The sequence below is a fragment of the Rana temporaria genome, chromosome 4, assembly GCF_905171775.1.
Source record: "Rana temporaria chromosome 4, aRanTem1.1, whole genome shotgun sequence".
NCBI classification, from domain to species: domain Eukaryota; kingdom Metazoa; phylum Chordata; class Amphibia; order Anura; family Ranidae; genus Rana; species Rana temporaria.
The window spans coordinates 231,736,846-231,757,005 of record NC_053492.1 but is presented as its reverse complement, the minus strand read 5'-3'; the positions used below and the strand labels follow the sequence as shown (position 1 = coordinate 231,757,005).

Here is a 20,160-nt window from a genome sequence, read left to right as displayed (position 1 = left end):
ATAAACAACAAGTTGGTATGGATATTGCTTGGTACAAGGAAACTTGTTGCAAAAGAAATCTAAAGAGGCTACACCTTCTTACCACCTCAACTATAAATGCTAAATGCCCTGTTATTATTTTTATTTGACTTTACTAATGTCAGTCACTGACCAAGAATAATTATATTTTTGGGAATTATTTTCTCTGGCTTTAATTTTTTTTATTCATGTCATGTATTATTTCACCTAGCGTGTCCCTATTTGCCAAAGGGACAAGCAACCTATTGTTCTGGGTAGTGCAGCATCAAACCAATGCTTTTCATTTATTGCTTCAGATCTAATTACTAGTTTTCACCTGTAGATTACTAGACTGAGAGACCCAGAAACTGTGGGATATGCTTAATGTTTGAACACAAACAGAAACGTTTGACAAATGAATGTGAAGGTTCACTCTACTATAGGCTGTGGGTACGGGCAACAAATGACACCATGAAACTACGTGATGAATGCAGGGGGAAGAAACAAGGTGCAGGAATGGGGCTCTGTAGCTTCATTGATGTGCATTAATCTACCTGCTGGAGATAATAGAAATTAGTGACTGACCCAGTCCATTAGCATCAACAAATACAGTAACTGAAATATCAGCTTTGAAAAATCTGGATTTTTAAAGAACAAAGGGTCTAGAAAAGTTTTTCCCAACACAAGTGACATTCCAATCAGTTCTATTCATTGTGGCTGCTTTGTTATGCAGTGGTTTGTGTTGCAACATGCTGTGCTGAAAAAAAAAGTACTGCATCGCAAAATATATTGTCTTTCTATGTGTTAGGACTGCAATGGGAAAATGGTGTGAAGGGGTCCTTAACCTTTCTAATAGTTTAATATGATTTATTTTGGATAATATAGTTATTTAAGATAATAACGTTGCAACGTTGACATTCAATAAAATATTTTGGACCTAAAGGACTTCTGTGGTCATAGCATACTCTTTCATTTTATAGCATCAGCATTGTAATAACAATACAAAAGGTAATTATTTTTGACAATCAATTATAAGCTTACTTACAAAAACGAATTTCATGTTGTTGTGAGGCCTTCTTGTCTGCTGATCATCTATTCCCAAACTTCCTGTATTTCCCTGCATGCTTTGCAGCTTCTCCTCTGCTGTTAACTTTTCATTTCTAAGGACTATATATCCCATGATTCCTTGCTGCCCGCAGGCCCATGATTTCTGTCCTGACTCTGTACCCTGAAACTCCTCCTATCTGCACCTCTGTAGTTCCTAAGGTAAGATTTGTGGAATGTGTGACACAACAGTGCCTACTAACAGGACACAGTAAATACATGTCACAGGATTCAAGGCAGTATGGAAGCAGACTTGACCCCACCGACTGGCAGAATGATGGTGGAACTGGCTGAATAATGGTTGAGGCATGGGAAAGTAGTACTAGTACTGGGGAGTATAGATGAAGTTAGCAGAAGCATAAGAAGGTGTCTGAAATTTTGCTATGGGTAACTAAACTCTAGGGGGAGGCCTTAATGCGTTAAGTGCGGGGGAAGTGTGGGTAACTAAAACAGAAGAGTACTGGTATGCAGAAAGTAAGGAACACGTATTAGTAGCTGTGATTGCTAAGGGCAATGAAGGAAGAAATTCTTTATGTTTCAAGGCAGATCTGAATTGTTGTGAGTCAACTGAAGCTGGGGATAACATTTTTGACCAGGTTTGGAGCAATGGTGAAACAAAGTTTTAGTTTCCTTGTCTGACTAGGGAAAGCACATTGGTACCACAATCTAAAGCTTAAAGCAGTAAGCTGTGTCATCTTCCAGAAACTATACCAAAGACTCAAACTGAGACATAATAAAGGAAGTACTGAAATCATCATGGCCATGAGATGTGGAAGATAAAGCTATTGCCAAAGAAATCTGAACCAGAGGCATTCGTTTTTCAAATGAAAATCTGCCCTGATCAACTAATGTATTCCAATGATTTTTCATTGGTGCAAACCTGCAAAATCTGTCAGCAAAGAGTTTTATCTTCCAATGCCAATTTCACACCACCAATAACCTCCCATAGGTAAATCTTGATATAAAAGACAGCAAATACTCAGAGCAAAATATCTCCCAGTTCCCAAGTGCAGCTGATCTGGTCGTTAGTAGAGTTGGGCTGAACACCCCACGGTTCGGTTTGTGCCAGAACTCTCGAACATCACAACAGTGTATACCTGAACCGCAAACCCTATTAAAGTCCATTTGACCCAAACTTGAAAAATCAAGTGCCCGTTTTGAAGGCTTATATGCAAGTTATTGGTCATAAAAAGGGATTTGCCCCCCCCCCCCCCAGGTACCACACTAGTTGACATGTATCAATGTAATTTTTTTTTCTAAATATTGTTTTTAATGGAGCAGTAAATTTAATGATGCCTAAAGTCAAACAATAAAAAAAGGAAAAAAATCCTTTAAATATAGTGCCTGGGGGTCCCCTTAATCTGCCTGTAAAGTGGCGCATCTGTACAGTGTATAGAACCTGCTGCAACAACATAAAGGAAAAAAATTACATTTACATTTATTTTCCCTACATGTTTTCTTTATTTTGTACACATTGGCTTGGGGAGCCAGTCTGTATGATGAAGACACAATTTAGTGCACTCGGAACAAGATTAGCGTTTTTTTGGATAACCTCTGGTGTCTCTTTGGCAGACAAATTTTTGCTCCACAGTGAGCAAGCCTTATGTGAAGAAGCCAAATAATTGTACCAAATAATTGTACCAAGATTAACAATTATTTTTTTAGATAAAGTCTAGTGTCTCTTTTGCAGACTTTGAATAGAAGTAACAGGCGTGGAAAAATAGATATTTGGGTGTTGGTGGTGTCTTCACACCGTAATCCTATAGAGGTACTCTTGATGAAAGCAGGAATTGGCCTTGCTGTAAAAAAAATAATTATATGCACTTGTCAAACAGGTGTGGAAAAATTGTTACTTGGGTGTAAATTGTGCCCATAAAACCTATACCAAAAAATTACTTCAAGATAAAATCAATACCCACACAGCTAGGCAGCCTAGACAGTTTTCCATGTCTGATTTTACCCCTAGATAATCTTCCACCATTTGATGCAGACATTGCCGATGGGATGTGGAAGCTAAAGGCCCTGAGGACCAAGGACTAAAAAAGGTTGAAATGCATCCCTTCTCTACCACTCCACCTTTGATCAACAGAAGCCTCAAAACTACCTTTTCCATGAGAATGTAAACTACCAGAATCTGGAAAGGCATTACATAAACTCCTCTCCTCTTGTAACGGTGGCCAAGGAGGGTTGCCAACCAATAATGATCCTTCTCCTTGATGCCACAAATTCTAGGGGCCTTTTTGCAGGCTTTGAAGAATAAGGGAGCCAATGCACTGCAAGTTTGCAGAGCTATGAGAAGCAGAGTCCATGGGGTCACTGAGGATTACAGCATCTGGAACTGCCTCCTCCCAGCAGCATACTACTCCCAAGGTTTCTGGGGACTGAAAACCATCTCTTAAGGTTTGACGTATGTCTTCCTCTGCTTCAATGCCTCCAAAACATGATTTCTTGAGTTACACCATCAAAGGCACTGAAGGAGGACGCTAATGAAGGTCAAATAGCAGTGATTCATGGACGAAAGCTGCTCCTATTGGACATTACAGCATACTTCCTGAAGGACGGGTAGAAGAAGAACACTTCCTGGTGATTAGGAAGGACTGCCTCTTATAGATTTTTTCATTGGTATGGGCTGGCAGTGGGTGTTTGTGTGGGTGGTGTCTGAATGGGTTTTTAAAGTATTGGCCAGCTGGAGTGACTTCCTTTTGCCCCATTGAACCGAGCTGAAAGCTACTGAATACAGAGGACAACCTTACGTAAAGTATAATTTATGTTCTTTTGTTTTATATACTCTGTCATTTTTGTGTGTGTTTTATTTTAGCATTCCTACTTTCTTGGGAAATAAATTAGATCCTTGTTTATTTAAGCAGTGTATTTATTTTTATAGCTAACCTTGTTATTGTACCATTACCATTAACTTTATCAGAGCTTTGATCGACTAGCTAACTGTAGGAATAGACAAGTTAATACATATTTATAATAAATAGGGAGAATCCCCATATTTATTTCAGTGTCATTATTGAACACCATCATTCTTGGCTCAAACTTCCATGGCGTTAACCACCTCTGGACCTGCACCTGCAGAGCTGAACGAATCTCTTTTCCAGAGTGGCTCCTGTCCCCTAGACAGACTAGCTGAAGCACTGCATGGTATCTTTTAGCCTGACTCGTTGAATAGCCCCTTGAACGCTTAGGGGTACTGGTGGTTCATAGGACAGTTCAGCAGAGAAGGGCATGAAAAAGGAGGAGGATGAGGGGATGGAGCTGACAGATCTTGCATCATCAACACCAGCTGTATGAAAATGTGGCAGCAAAACAAGCTCCAGCACTGTGCCCTGTCCTGCATCCTTCTTAGTTGCAAGCAGAGTTACCCAGTATGCTGTGAATTACATATATCGTCCCTGACCATGCTTGCTGGACCACGTGTAAAAAGTAAGGAGGACCTTGCTGCTGACTGCCTTGCCCAACGACGCTTAAACATTGTTTTCCATGTGATGGTACAGAGCTGGAATGGCCGTAAGTGCTAAGAAATAGCGACTGGGAACCTGCCATTGTGGTACAGCATTCTGCAAACTCACAGAAGTGTTCCAAATCCATCACATGGAAAGGCAGGAGTTGTAAAGCCAGCAATTTGGACAAGCTGAAATTTAGACGCTGGGCATGTGGGTGGCAGGGAGTGTATTTTTTTTTCGATGTAGTAGCTGGAGCAGAGGAATTAGCCTGCTATACTTTACAGCTGGTGGTGTGCTGCTGGCAGATGTGTTGCAAGAACATGTGACACAATTTGCTATACCATCATCCCTGTCAGTGAAGGCTGCTGAGAGGTCATGAGATATAACCGGGGTAGACATGAAAGGTGAGGAGTGAGGAGGTGAAAAATTGTGTCCCTTTTATGTGGCTTTCAGATGCTCTTGCCAATGAGTGAGTGGTAGAAAGGGTAAATGTCTTTGCAAGCATGTGGTACCAAAATAGCTGGTGTTTTTGCCACGCTTGATCTGCTTGCGGCAGAGATTTCAAATTGCAACAGTGTCATCACTCAGCTGCACATGCTAAAAAAGGCCCACACAGCTCAACAATCTGGTGGAATAGAATGGCTGCTTTCTACTGTTCCATGATGGCTGCCTCTTGAGCACATCCTGCTGCGTTGGGGTTGTGCATCCCCCTAACTTTTCTCCTCTGCTCTATCTGGCACCCAAGTCATGTCAGTGACCTCATCCATCATCCTCTCCATCCTCATCATCACTGAAACCAACTTGGCTATACGCTGCAGCTGGGGGAACATGACTGCCAATTTGTTGTTTATCAGTGTTTCCCCTCTCTGTAGGCTCATGTACTCCCTTCCTCAACCTCAGAACCAACATCAGAATCATGAAGCAAGTGGCTGATGCTGTTTTCAAATGATTTAGCTGACTCCTCCATGCATGATGCTGGGGCTATGGCAGGAGTAGCTGTGGAAGAGGAGACTGGATATGCCACTCTGGCAGCTGTGGTGGACTGCACACTAGTTTCAGCTTGGGTGATAGAGGATGAGGATGGTTTAGTAAGCCAGTCCGCTACCTCCTCTGCATGCTGTGGCCCCGCCCTCCGTTAATAAAAGAGCTGTCAAACAGCTTCCTCATCATTCGGCCGGGTGCCTCCAGTGGAGGCAGGATCGTGCGTTGTTCCTCGCTGGAGAGCATCGCTGGAGAATGGATCATCGCTAGAGATCAATAATAGATTACAACGCTGGACATCGAGAACGTTTTTTTATTTTTTATTTTTTTATTTTTAATAAAGGACTTGTCCCAAGCCGTCTCCTGAAGTTTTTAAGTTTTTCCAACTTTTTTTGTGAAATGGTAGGGGTACAGTGTACCCCGTTACCAATTCACATAGGGGGCGGGATCTGGAGTTCCCCTTTGTTAAAGGGGGCTTTCAGATTCCTATAAGCACCCCAACAGCAGACCCCCACAACCACCGGGCAAGGGTTGTGGGGATGAGAGGCCCTTGTCCCCATCAACATGGGGACATCCTCCCTATGTTGAGGGCATGTGACCTGGTACGGTTCAGGAGGGGGGTGCTCTCTCACCCCCCCTCTTTTCCTGTGGCCTGCCAGGTTGCATGCTCGGATAAGGGTCTAGTATGGATTTGTGGGGGGAACCCCACGGCATTTTTTTTATAATGGCGTGGGGTTCCCATTAAAATCCATACCAGACCTGAAGGGCCTGGTAATGGAATTTAGGGGGACCCCCACGCATTTTTTTTTCAATGACTTTGATCTGTTTTGCCAGGACCTGACAATTCATTATAGCCGGGACCCGACAATTCATTATAAATTACTTTTTTTCCTTTAGAAATATAATTTTGTAGTTAAGACAGTTAAAAATACGGGAAACATGCGCTACTTTTCAGGAATACTATACATTATACAGGTACAACATTTTAAGGAATATTTCACTGTTATTGTTTCACTTTAACCACTTAACCCCCGGACCATATTGCTGCCCAAAGACCAGAGCACTTTTTGCGATTCAGGACTGCGCCGCTTTAACTGACAATTGCGCGGTCGTGCGATGTGGCTCCCAAACAAAATTGGCGTCCTTTTTTCCCCACAAATAGAGCTTTCTTTTGGTGGTATTTGTTCACCTTTGCGGTTTTTATTTTTTGCGCTATAAACAAAAATAGAGCGATAATTTTGAAAAAAAATAATATTTTTAACTTTTTGCTGTAATAAATATCCCCCAAAAATATATAAAAAAACTTTTTTTTTCCTCAGTTTAGGACGATACGTATTCTTCTACATATTTTTCGTAAAAAAATCGCAATAAGCGTTTATTGATTGGTTTGCGCAAAAGTTATAGCGTTACAAAATAGGGGGTATTTTTATGGCATTTTTATTAATATTTTTTTGTTTACTAGTAATGGCGGCGATCAGCAATTTTTTTTGGTACTGCGACATTATGGCGGACACTTCGGACACTTTTGACACATTTTTGGGACCATTGGCATTTTTATAGCGATCAGTGCTATAAAAATGCATTGGATTACTATAAAAATGCCACTGGCAGTGAAGGGGTTAACACTAGGGGGTGGGGAAGGGGTTAAGTATGTCCCTGGGTGTGTTCTTACTGTGGGGGGGTGGCCTCACTAGGGGAAACACTGATCCTCTGTTCATACATTGTATGAACAGAAGATCAGCATTTCCCCCCCTGACAGGACAGGGAGCTGTGTGTTTACACACACAGCTCCCGGTCCCCGCTCTTTAACGAGCAATTGTGGGTGCCCGGCGGCGATTGAGCCTCCGGCTGTGCGCACGTGCCCCTAGTGGCCGCTCAAAGAGCCGCCGTATAGCTACGGGCTCCCGCCCAGGAGAGCCGACCTGCCGCCGTAGAATGACGGCGGCTGGTCGGCAAGTAGTTAAGCATTATTAAAATCACTGCTCCCGAAAAAACTGACGTTTTTAAAACTTTTTTTGCATTGATACATGTTCATTGGGGCAGGACCCAGGTGCCCAAACACAATTTTTCTGACAATAACTTGCATATTAACCTTTAAAATTAGCACTTTAGATTTCTCCCATTGACTTTTAAAGGGTGTTCCGCAGCTTTTCAAATTTGCCGCGAACACCCCAAATTGTTCGCTGTTCGGCGAACGGGCGAACAGCCAATGTTCGAGTCGAAATCATGTTTTCGACCCGAACATAAAGCTCATCCCTATATACCATATAATGTATACAAAATGAGCAACAGAGGTTAAAGGAAATACCAGAGATGTAAGGAGGGGGGAACCAGCAATGGGATTATGTACAAGGGGAGCAGAAATAAAGAAGCAGGGTACAGGGAGCAGGGCAAGAGCAAAATCAAGATCAAAATCTGACTTAGCACAGCAAAGGAAAACACTGACACAAAGGGGGAGATTTACTTAAACTTTTATATACAGAATCTGGTGCAGCTGTGCATTGTAATCAATCAGCTCCTAGCTTCAGCTTGTTCACTTAAGCTTTTATAATATAATCTAGAAGCTGATAGGTTACTATGAACAGCTGTACCAGACTCTGTGTGCACCAGTTTTAGTAAATCTCTCCCAAAGTATACCAGCAGAGGAGAAACTAAATCCCTTTCCAGTAACCAGCATCAGGTGAAGACGGATTACTAGAAACTGCTGGCTGCCAGGAGACACCTGCTGGTGGATACTGAAAGTAGAACTTTCTTTTTCTTCGGGAAGCACTGTGCCACCAGCAGGTGACCCAAGTCCTGGCAGAGAGCTTGTGAGTAATCAACAAAATTTGGGATACCTGTGGGAATTGTAAGCATAAACCTTCAGCCCTGGTTCACATCGGAGTAATTTGGCATGCTATTAGTGAAATTGCATGCCAAGTCAGCAGCAATTGCTGGCAATGGCACTGTCCAAATTTTCCCAAAAGTAGTTTCTGTACCACTTTTGGTGACCTCAGGGTGTGATTTCTACAAACATCTATGCAGAAACACACATATGTATCTGAAATCACTCCCGAAGTCAGAACTGAAATGCGGGAATGAAATTGTGCAGCTGAACTTGCGCAATTTTATTCCCGTTGTCAGTGTGAACCTAGGCTCAAGGCTTAATTTACTTACATGGCTGCAGAGCAACTGTGAGTTATTAACCCATTACATGTTCCCTGAAAAAGGCCTATATGTAATACTCTAAAATGTTCATTATTTCTCAGCTTTTCTTAACCTAAACTTATTTTTTAACCTCTGAAAAGTTACTGCTTATCTTTGTACCATTTCAGGTTATTCACTGGACTTGAACTGTTTACAAACTGGAATAACGGGTGTGTTCTAAAACTTTTGATCGGTAGTGGTATATTAGTCATTTATGTATCCATTAAAATCCTTAATGTATATGTGATATAAGTATGTATGTTAATACATTTTTGTAAATCTCTTTACAGTAGAACTAAGGGACTTATTGGAAATCATGGGGTACAAATTGTCAAGAGTTTACAATCCTAAAGCCTCGTACACACAATCGAATTTTCCGACGGGAATTGTGTGATGACAGCCTGTTGGCGGAAAATCCTACTGTTTGTACTCACCATCGGACAATTGTTGTTGGATTTTCTGTGGACAAATGTTGGATGGCAGGCTTTAAAATTTTCCACGAACAATGGTCTGTTGTCGGATTTTGCGATCGTGTGTACACAAGTCCTTTGGACAAAAGTCCAAAGTACAAACACGCATGCTCGGAAGCAATGCTCACCAAACACAACTGAAAAAGTTGTCGTTTTTGTTGGCCGACAATTGTGTTCCATTTGTATGCAAGACAAATTCATGGCCAACGCCCTTTGGATAAAAAAGTCCTCCACTTTGTCTGCGGAAATCCGATTGTGTGTACGAGGCTTAGGTCGGGCTGTGAACATAACACATAGAACCTTCAGATAAGACAAAGCAAATACTTTGCCATTGTACTGCTGCTTCTCTGCTTTTAACTGTAGTAGGGAGAAGTGAGGTCAGAACCCTGGCTATGTTGTTGGGTAGGCATGTTTTGATGTCAAGAGTAATTTAAAAGAATAACACATCTTTTGGAAAGTAAAACAGTTCACAGAGAATCCAGGGTGGTGACCGTGCCTTGATTTCTCAGACATGAAAGTGTGAAGCTATAATAATTTATAGTTTTTCCTTATTTTATAGCCATGTGATTAAACACCTCAATTAATTAATCACGCTCAAAAGCAGTAAAAGACAAGCCTTTGAAGATATTCTTAAACTTTTTTTTTTTATAATATTTTCATTTATATTATACTTAACAAGACACATTTATTTGATCACTTGGATGGCCTGAAGTCCAGTTGTAGATTCTAAATGACTAAAATATACTGTACGCATAACACAGATGAACAATACCTGTAGGTATTTGAATTAATGTTAACTTTTTGACCCCTGCTGTGTTACATCATAAGCCAATTCACAGAAATACATTTTTAAATAAAATGTTGTTTACCTAAAGACTCCTAAACCTTATTACCGACAACACAGGGTTGTTAAACCTGATTACATTTTCTCAAATTAGATTTAATCTAAGCAGTTAAGCAACATAAGTTCTTGGTTAGGGCAACCTGTCATCTCTGGGAATAGACATGGAGTTAATACTTTACTGTAATCATATTCTGATATAATGTCATTAGGGAATGTTATTCTGCCATGGTCATACACTTAGACAACTGTATATCCTGTTTGGAGAAATTGACAGAGGGTACATGAAAGCTTAGTTTGGCCTTTAACCATTAACTTGTGTTTTTTGATTACGAATAACACATGTCAGTGCAGCAGGTTAATTAGATGCAGACAACCCTTCCAGCTGTCCCACAAGGAGGATTATGTCTGAGTAGTAGATAAATAGATTATACAAGACACACACTATTTTGTAAAGTTGTCATTCTAGCTGCTATTACAACTGAACAATTAAAGAAGAACCACCACAAAGACTTTAACAATTCATAAATTGGCATGACAAACCATATTTCCAGTCACCATTTTTTTATGCAACTATAGAGACAGGCAGCATTCATTTTTAATTGCAAGACTGGAAGACATTTTCACCTACGCATCAATAATTCACAGCATCCAAAACCCAAAATGAACTGTAGGACTGGATTATTTTTTGTCATTATCTTTATATGTGTCCAAGATCATAACAGCGAAGGTAAGTGACTGTACCCAAATGTAGGAGCTGGAGATATTATGTGATTTGCTTTGTTATTTTTAGCCATATTACATTTTAATATTAAAATTGTTGAAATGTACAATTACAGTTGTGATACACTTGGCTAGTATTAATCACCTGCTATATATATATTTCTACTCTTGTCACAAAAATAACTGCACTAGTTTGTCAAAATGTGTTATGTTCTGTAATACAGGCCCCATAATATATCTTGTACTGTAGTTAAAATGTCAAATACTAAAGATTTATACTATAAGTGACTTGATAATGTTTTGCCAGGTCAACAACCTTGTGTTTTTTCCAACTTGCAATTAGGTTCAATATATTTTCTTTTTATTTCCTTTAATTCCCTGTGAACTTGTTTAACGACAAAGACATTTTTATGAAGCAGAAAACTGTTTCTGGAGATATACGCATTGCATTAAAAGGTTACATGATGTATTAAAGATTAATTTAATAAAGGTAAATAGGCTGTTTACTTTGCAAGGGAATTTTCTGTTAGCTTAGTGAATGCAATAAAAATTCACTTAGCAAAGTATTCCCCAATCAGGTGCAAGAAAGAGTTAAAAAAAAAAAAATGTTTTGCCTGCACAAGACCGGATGAAGGAAGTTAGTAGATGAAAATTCCTTGCAAAGTGAAAGCCTATTTGCGTTTAATAAACAAACCTTATTAACACAGAAAGACACATATAGTACCTAGGATGTACTTTTAATACAAGGGGCCAGATTCAGAAAGGAGATACGACGCCGTCGTATCTCTGAGTGTGCGTGGTCGTAACTATGCGACTGATTCAGAGAATCAGTTACGCATAGATTTCCCTAAGATTCGACCGGCGTAAGTGTCTTACACCATCGTATCTTAGGCTGCATATTTACGCTGGCCGCTAGGTGGCGCTTCCGTATAGTTACGCGATTAATATGCTAATTAGGTAGATACGTCGATTCAGAAACGTGCGTCCGGCACATCTTTTTACGTCGTTTACGTTAGGCTTTTTCCGGCGTAAAGTTACCCCTGCTATATGAGGCGTAGCTAATGTTAAGTATGGACGTCGTTCCCGCGTCGAGTTTTGAAAATTTTACATCGTTTGCGTAAGTCGTTCGCGAATAGGGCTGTACGTAAGTTCCGTTCACGTCTAAAGCAATGACGACTTGCGGCGTAATTTCGAGCATGCGCATTGGGATTTTTTCACAAACGTGGGGTCACAGTGAATTTACATAAAACACGCCCACATCATCCCCATTTGAATTAGGCGGGCTTACGCCGACACACATACGTTACGCCGCCGTAACTAAGGGCGCAAGTTCTTTCTGCATACGGAACTTGTGCCCTAAGTTACAGCGGCGTACTGTATATGAGATACGTTACGCCGCGCTGACAGATACTGCAATGTATCTGAATCCGGCCCAGTGTTTATTGTTTCATTTTTATAAAGTATCATCTAGATTTATTTTAATCTTGACCCTCTTGAATGATCAAGTGTCAGCTAAAAGACAATTTACATTGTAAACACAAAGATACTGTTATCTTTCAACATGATAAAGCTAATTCTGACTTTCAAACTACAGTTAAATTGGTTGTAAAATTAAATGTTTTCCTAAAAAAAAAATATGTTATAACTACCTGCTCTGTGCAATTGTATTGCACAGAGAAACCCTGAACCTCCTCTTCTGAAGTCTCCTGCCAGCAATCTAGACACCTCAAATTCTGTGTGTGCCGCTTCCTATGGTGGCACACGTGGGGGCTTAATTGCTCCCTACCTGGGCTGTTTGTATCCATTAACACACACTGCATGCCTCAGCTCTGCCCCCAACCCTCCTGACTAGTTTTAAAATAACAGTGGCAAGAGCCAATGGCTCCCGCTGTTCTCAACCAAGCCTGTGAGAGTGCAGAGAGGTGAGAAGACCTGCAAACAAGCACATCTCTGGATTGATACAAGGACTCAAGTAAGTATTTAGGATAGGAGGGGGGAGAAACAGGATTGATACAGGGCTCTGGTAAGTGTTTAGGATAGGTGGGGGAGAAACAGATATTTAAAGTGGTTCTAAAGTCATAAGGTTTTTACTGTAATGCATTCTATGCATTACAGTAAAAACCTTATGACTTTAGAACCACTTTAAGTAATATAAATCATATATTATGTAACGCTATGTGTTATAAATAAGCCAATTTTTATTACAGGACTATAGTACAAGGGTGTGAGGACTAGGGATGAGCTTTGGGTTTAGACTGAAACCTGAATTTGGTCTGAATTTTGCCTTTTTGTGATTGGTAAATAGCCAAGCTAAATGCGCCCACTGAATCTCTGATGCAGCAGGAAGTGATACATTTAGAAGTGGTATTACTACCATCACTTTGGTCTCATGCACACAAGATTTTTTTTTAACTCTCCTAGAAGCCAGCAGCATTTTTGCAGACGCTTGTAAAAGTGTATAAAGCTTTTACAAGCTTTTAGGAGCTTTTACAGGCATCAAACTCTTGGGCATTAAGGGGTTTGTAAAGGATTTTTTTTATCTTAATAGCTTCCTTTACCGTAATGCAGTGCTGTTTTTATGTCCTCGTTCGTTTTTGCTCTCACGTTGCTGTAATTCTTCTCTGATATCCACACTTCCTGGTTGTCTGTTTCCTAATAACCACAGTCCTGGGAGCTTTCTCTCTGTGGTCACTAATCAAGGAGGTGTAATTACTGTGTGTTTAAAACCCCACAGCACCAATCAGTTTAGTTTTCCAAACCATCACTGCCCTGTATTGGCTCTGTGGCTCTGTACAGCACAGGCAGGAAACAACATACAAAAACGAAACTAGAAACTACAGGTACATTATATGATTGATTTTTATCTATTTTTAATCATTTTTAAAAGTAATCAATTAACTATTATGTCTCTATACCCTGTAAACAGTCATTTCAGCAACTCCTTTACAACTCCTTTAATTAATTTCATTGGCCAGAAAAAAATAAATTAATGTCCAAGCACTTTTAGCAGCTTTTAGTAGAGTCAAAAGTTTTTTCTGCCCAAACTCTGCTGCTCCTGGACGCACTTGCAGTGCTTTTTTTTTCTGCCTCTAAAAGCCTCTTAAAGCTCCTGCCACTGAACTCTGCTAAAAGCCTAGGTATGCATGGACACCTAGGCTAACATGGAGGGGCATTTAGAGGCAGAAAAAAAATGCTAGATGCCCCTAGAGCAGCTGTAAAAACATTCTGTGTATGAGGCCTAAATGTGAAAAACAAGAAACTTAAGTTGGGCTTTAAAGTAAAATCATCATGAGAAAAAAACGGGGGTAGCGTATATACTCGAGTATAAGCCGAGTTTTCAGCCCTTTTTAGGGCTAAAAATACCCCCCTCAGCTTATACTCAAATCAGTGTACCTGAATTCTTGACAGGCGTCCATTTTTTAAAAAGTAGCGGTTTCCTCCTGGCGTTCCGTTCCGTGATGCCTATCACAGAGGTCCTCTTATCCTCGGACAGTTTCCCAGCAGACACTGTGTTCAGTGTTCCGCCAATCACGCACGTCCTCTTGTTTGAGGATGAAAGAATGTCTGTGATTGGCGGAACACTGAACACAGTGTCTGCTGGGAAACTGAGTCCGAGGATGAGAGGACCTCCACGATAGGCGGAACACAATGTCAAATGCCTATCACGAAATGAAACGTTAGGAGGAAACCTCAACGTTTAAAAAATGGACGTCTGCCAAGAATTCAGGTAGTCGGGCAAAGTGAGACTGCAATGGGCACAGTGAGGTATGGCACAGTGAGGTATGGCACAGTGAGACTGCAATGGGAACAGTGAGGCATGGCACAGTGACACTGCAATGGGCACAGTGAGGTTTCAAATGGGCACAGTGAGGTTGCAGATGGGCACAGTGAGGCGTGCAAATGGGCATTGTTGACCCTCTTTTCCGCTTACAGTAGCTGCTGCATTCTCACCCTAGGCTTATACTCGAGTCAATAAGTTTTCCCATTTTTTTGTGGTAAAATTAGGTCCTTGGCTTATACTTGGGTCGGCTTATACTCGAGTATATACGGTACATTTTCTGACATCTGCCTAAAAATGCTACCAGCTGTTATGTGCCACTGGCATCTGTGCTTTCGAGAAGAATTACCTGGAAACAAATGCAGATCATAAAAGTAATTGAAAAGTGATCATCTGAATACTTGTTGTCAGAAGCAAAAAGTACTAAAGCAAGAGGGTCAGTGTGACTGCCAGGCAACTTCAAGAGAGCACAGAAATGGAAATTTCAGTGTTTCTCACATGGTTTTCGTTACTATTCTGCTGTTCTATTAAAATCTCTATTGGATACAAAACAGAAAAATGTGAATTCAACTGATTTATTTAGTTGTGCAATCCCTGAGGTTTAAAGTCATATGATGATATACTGTACAGCCTTTTTTTTGCTAGAGTTGATAGTCAAAACTATTTTGAGTGGAGAATGGAGTAGATTTGTGATAAGCTTTTAACCATTTTTGCTTAGCGATTATTAAAACAACGTTTGTTATGATTGTAAAGTGCATTCTTTTATTTTGCTGGATTTATTGAAATTATATAATTCTGATTGACTGAGAGTGATTCAGTGATTCTGGACTTTGAAATATAGTACCACGTCTTTCCTTTTTGTTTTTGTTGTATACAAGCATTGAATATTGTACTACTACCTACACAAAGCAAAATAAGTCCTCTGTGCTACCTTTAAAGGAAATATACAGGCTGCTTGCTGATGCCACTGTTTGTTTATTCGCCACAAATCAACCAAAAATACGATAAAAGAAATAGCAGCGCAAAGCACCATATGATAAACCAAATGTCATAAAGCAACACATGTAAATAATAATATACTGATAGGAATTAGGTTAGATTTACTAAAAGCCCTTTCACACTGCAGCGGGGGCGGCGCTTTACGGCACTTTTCCGTAGTTTTTGCAGAGGTTTTTGCCTCTAGCGGGGCGTTTTTAACCACCGCTAGTGGCTGAAAAATGGTTAAAACCACCCGCAAAGCACTTTGCTGGTGTTTCAGCTACACTGCCCATTTATTTCAATGGGCAGGAGCGGTGGAAGATCGGTGTACACACCGCTCCTTTACTGCTCCAAAGATGCTGTTTGCAAGGCTTCAGGGCTTTCACACTGAGACTGCATGGGGGGCGTTTTTCAGGCACTTTTCATGCGCTATTTTTAGACAACAGTGCCTGAAAAACACCCCAGTGTGAAAGGGGTCTAAAACTGGAGAGTGCAAAATCTGGTGCATGGTAGCCAATCAGCTTCTAACTTCAGCTTATTCGCTTGACCTTTGGCAATAAAACCTAGAAGCTGATTGGTTTCTTCGCAGAGCTGCGCCCCCTCTGTATCAATAGCCCAAATTAATAAGATGTATATAACATAATAGATAGTATATAACATGAGTTGCATAAATATATGATAAACCCAAACGATAACTGTAATATTCCAAAGCAGAATAAGGAGAGGTGGGGACAAGGGAAATAGTTGCTGAGACTCACCCTGTGTTGTACCCACCCAGGAAATTGATGGACTATCTCGGTACCGATAATAACAGAATACAGTATAATAAAAAATAGTTTATTGAAAAATAAACGACAAGTATACAAATGACATAAGTTAAAATGAAAAAAACAGACGCTCGAGGATCACCCAAGAGACATCCGTGATTGTCAATGGATAGATTGGTCAAGGTCTCGACTAGTTTCACGGTAACCCACTTCCTCAGGAGAGCTAATCTATAAGGCAGATAATACAATAAGAACATATAAAGACAATAATTCAGAAAGGTTACAGCATGTAATACATAGATAAAATGGGTAGCTTACCCAATGAATGACAGATAGTGTGCGAACCGTGGTCGCCATCAAAAATACCCCCCAGGCGGACTAGGGGGAGTGTGGGTGGATCTCTATAAAATGAAGTAAGGTAAAATGAGGGGGGATAATACCAATGGAGTAAAAAGCTACCATAGGAAGGGGGGGAGAAAGGGGGGGGACGGGGAGCAACGCCAGGGAGAAGGGAGAGGGGGAGGGGAAAAGAGGGAAGGGAAACCAGGAAGGAGGGTAAGGGAGAACTAGAAAGGGGAAAAGGAAAAAAGGAGGAAGGGGGAAGACAGGAAAAGGGGGAGGGGTAAAGAGGGGGGGAGAGAGGAAAGGGGTGCAAGGGAAAAAATATACCAAGATGAATCATAAACGTATAATATATGTCAATGCATGCATAAAGTCCATAAAAAAAAGAAAAAAAAACATAGAGCAAGCTCATAAAGAAAAACAGTGAAAGGAAGCGAAAATAAGGTAAAACTTGAGCAATAATAATTTAGTAATCCATTATTGTGTCCTGATAAGGAGAGGGTCCCATCGCCATTAGCTCTCCACACTCACCTGCAAACTTGGACCTTTCCCTTTCACTAAACGTTAAATAAAGCAGTTGTCCCCAGTAACTGAATAATCAAATACTTCAGCAATGATCCACAAGCTTCTCCCATAGGATAAGGGGCATAACCAGGCTCGTTTACTGAAGGCAATATAGAGCATATAGAGCAATAAAGTTAAAAAAAGGTTTACACAAGAAAGCAGTGCACAACTTCAAGCGCTTAATGGCAGTCAATTGCACGTAGTTTTAAAATGCCTCAGACTCCCACCTCCATATACCAGTTCGATAGTCAGGTTTCCTGCATAGGGCAATGTCATCAATATGCTCTGGCCCTTGACACATTTCACCATGCCCATATGGCTGCTTCAGAAGGGAAAAAAAGAAGCCACGTGGGCATGGCAAAAAGCGTCAAGGGACTGAGCACAGTGACATCATTGCGCTATCTAGGGAGGACTATGGATTTTCTCTTTTTTCTTTTTAGACTTTATGCATGCATTGACATATGATATGCATTTATGATTGATTTTGGTATATTTTTAGTTATATTTTGGTTTTATAACTTATTTATGCAATTTATGTGCTGTTATATACAGTACATGTCTTATTGATTTGGGCTATTAATACACAGTCTAACGGTATATTATAATTTACTTGCAGTGTTCTATGACATTTGGTTTATCATATGGAGGTTTGCACTGCACTAATCATAGTATAATAGGAAGGAATTGTTGTTGCATTTATGTCTGTATAAACAGCATTCTAACACGTGGCGAACCTGTGGGTTACCTGTATTGAGCCATAGACTTCTGTTCTTCACCTGTGGGTTTGGTCCAGTTTCAGAAAGTGCACCACACATGCAGGATATAATAAAATTATACGGCAAAGTACAGCTTACCCATAGGAAATGAAAAAGTGATACTAGAGCGCTAATGTGGTAAATACAAACGAAAAACAACAACAAAGATAACCAAATAATTAAAGCTGCATACATAAAAATAGTGTACTATACTAATAAAAACTGTGATGTGATGTAATGATGCGCTGAAATCAACCCTCAATGTTGTACAGTGAAAAAAGATGACGTATAAATTATATTATATTCATAGACCTAAATATAGGTACTGAGTGAGCTGTGACAAAACCTGCCAAAAAGTGCATAAATAAGTGCCAATGTGATAAAAGCAACAATATGCAAATCATAGTCCATTCATCTGAACTAGGTAAGAAAAGATAATGATCTCCTGTGATACTGTCTTCCTTCCACCCTGCTTCACCCGACCACTTACATACGACACTTCCTTATCCAAAACGATGGCTCATATGGAAAAACAAACGACAAAACAAGACCTCATTGCGCAATATGTAGCGCCAAATAGAGAAACAGCACGACAGCAATACAATCGTACTCACGAATCGTTTGGACAAAACAAATGTGCAGCCTCGCTCAGTGTAGCGATCTCCTCGTGCAGAGTCCAACACCTTTGATCGCGTCACTCGGCTCCTCCCCCTACGCGTTACGTCACATGTCACGTGACATAATCATGGGCAGCCATGTGACACAGCCATGTCTTTTATCTTATTGTTTATTTTGTAATATTAAACATTTTGTATGTTGCTTTTTTGTCCATGATGTTACGGACAGCCATTTTGAAATGTTTTTGCCAAGCTATGATGTCCGATGACCCCTCCATTTTTCCTCAATAATGAGAATACTGTAGCTATAAAACTCAGCCACTTGTGTCACATGGCTGCCCATGATTAAGTCACGTGACGTGTGACGTAACGCATAGGGGGAGGAGCCGAGTGACGCGATCAAAAGTGTCGGACACCGCATGAGGAGATCGCTACACTGAGCGAGGCTGCATGTTTGTTTTGTCCAAAGGATTCGTGAGTGCGATCGTATTGCTGTTGTGCTGTTTCTCTATTTGGCGCTACATATTGCGCAATGAGGTCTTGTTTTGTCGTTTGTTTTTTCATATGAGCCGTCGTTCTGGATAAGAAAGTGTCATATGTAAGTGGTCGGGTGAAGCAGGGTGGGAGGATGACAGTATCACATGAGATCACCATCATTTCTTACCTAGTTTAGATAAATGGACTATGATTTGCATATTGTTGCTTTTATCACATTGGCACTTATTTATGCACTTTTTGGCAGGTTTTGTCACAGCTCACATAGTACCTATATTTAGGACTATGAATATATTATAATTTATACTTCATCTTTTTTCACTGTACAGCATTGAGGGTTGATTTCAGCGCATCATTACATCACATCACAGTTTTTATTAGTATATTACCCATAGGAAAGCCGCAGGTGCAGTGATATGCACCCAAGGTGCAGGTAAACTACAGCACATCAGTGTGAAAGATGCCTTGGGGCCCCTTTCACGAGACCGGTCTGACCCTCCATTCATCTCTATGGAGCAGCGATGTAAACGGTCTTGTGTCCCTTCCATCTGATTGGATCAGGGGGCCCATAGAGTAGAGTGGGCTGTGTCTGTGTCCTCTTTCAATATGCAGAGTGTAAATGAGCCTGTAATTCACCCGCTACACTCATTGTGGCCCGCGACCGGTTACTAAGTCGCTTAAGTGGCCCTCGCTCTTCAAAAGGTTGGGCACCCCTGCTCTATTCTCTAACATTCTTTGTGCCACCTTGCTCCAACAGTCTCTTGCTTATTTTAGCCAAGTTGGCCAGAGGTAGACAGAAAACAGAAACAGAATAAGGATATTACAATTTTTAAAGTTTGAGGCATATTGCTATCCCCTTCAGCCTGCAGCCTTGGGTACAGTTTCATGAGTCTTTATTGTAAATATAAAGAAAAAATGTGGCGCCAATAAAAACACAAATGCCCTGTAAGGCAATATCAGACTCAACAAAATCAATAAGATATGCACCCCAGTAGAAGTATTTTGATACGAAACCGGTCGGGCATCTGATCATATCCATCCTACACTGCGCACAGCTACTTTTATCCTTCTCTGAAGTGTGTGTGCCTTGATGCTAAGATTGCTTTTGCAGTG

The 20,160-nt window shown here is 40.6% G+C and overlaps 1 protein-coding gene across 2 annotated transcripts in view; it reads left to right on the top strand.

Annotated features, from left to right (window-relative positions):
- The first annotated feature begins 10,324 nt into the window (after positions 1-10,324).
- IMPG1 (interphotoreceptor matrix proteoglycan 1) overlaps positions 10,325-20,160 on the top strand; it is a 340,276-nt gene continuing 330,440 nt past the window's right edge. Inside the window, exon 1 of one of the 2 annotated variants that reach the window (XM_040349990.1) lies at positions 10,325-10,758. In XM_040349990.1, coding sequence (XP_040205924.1) covers positions 10,692-10,758 — 67 coding nt within the window. In that variant the 5' untranslated portion in view covers positions 10,325-10,691. The remainder of the gene's footprint in view (positions 10,759-20,160) is intronic. The other variant, XM_040349991.1, reaches the window with a different exon arrangement.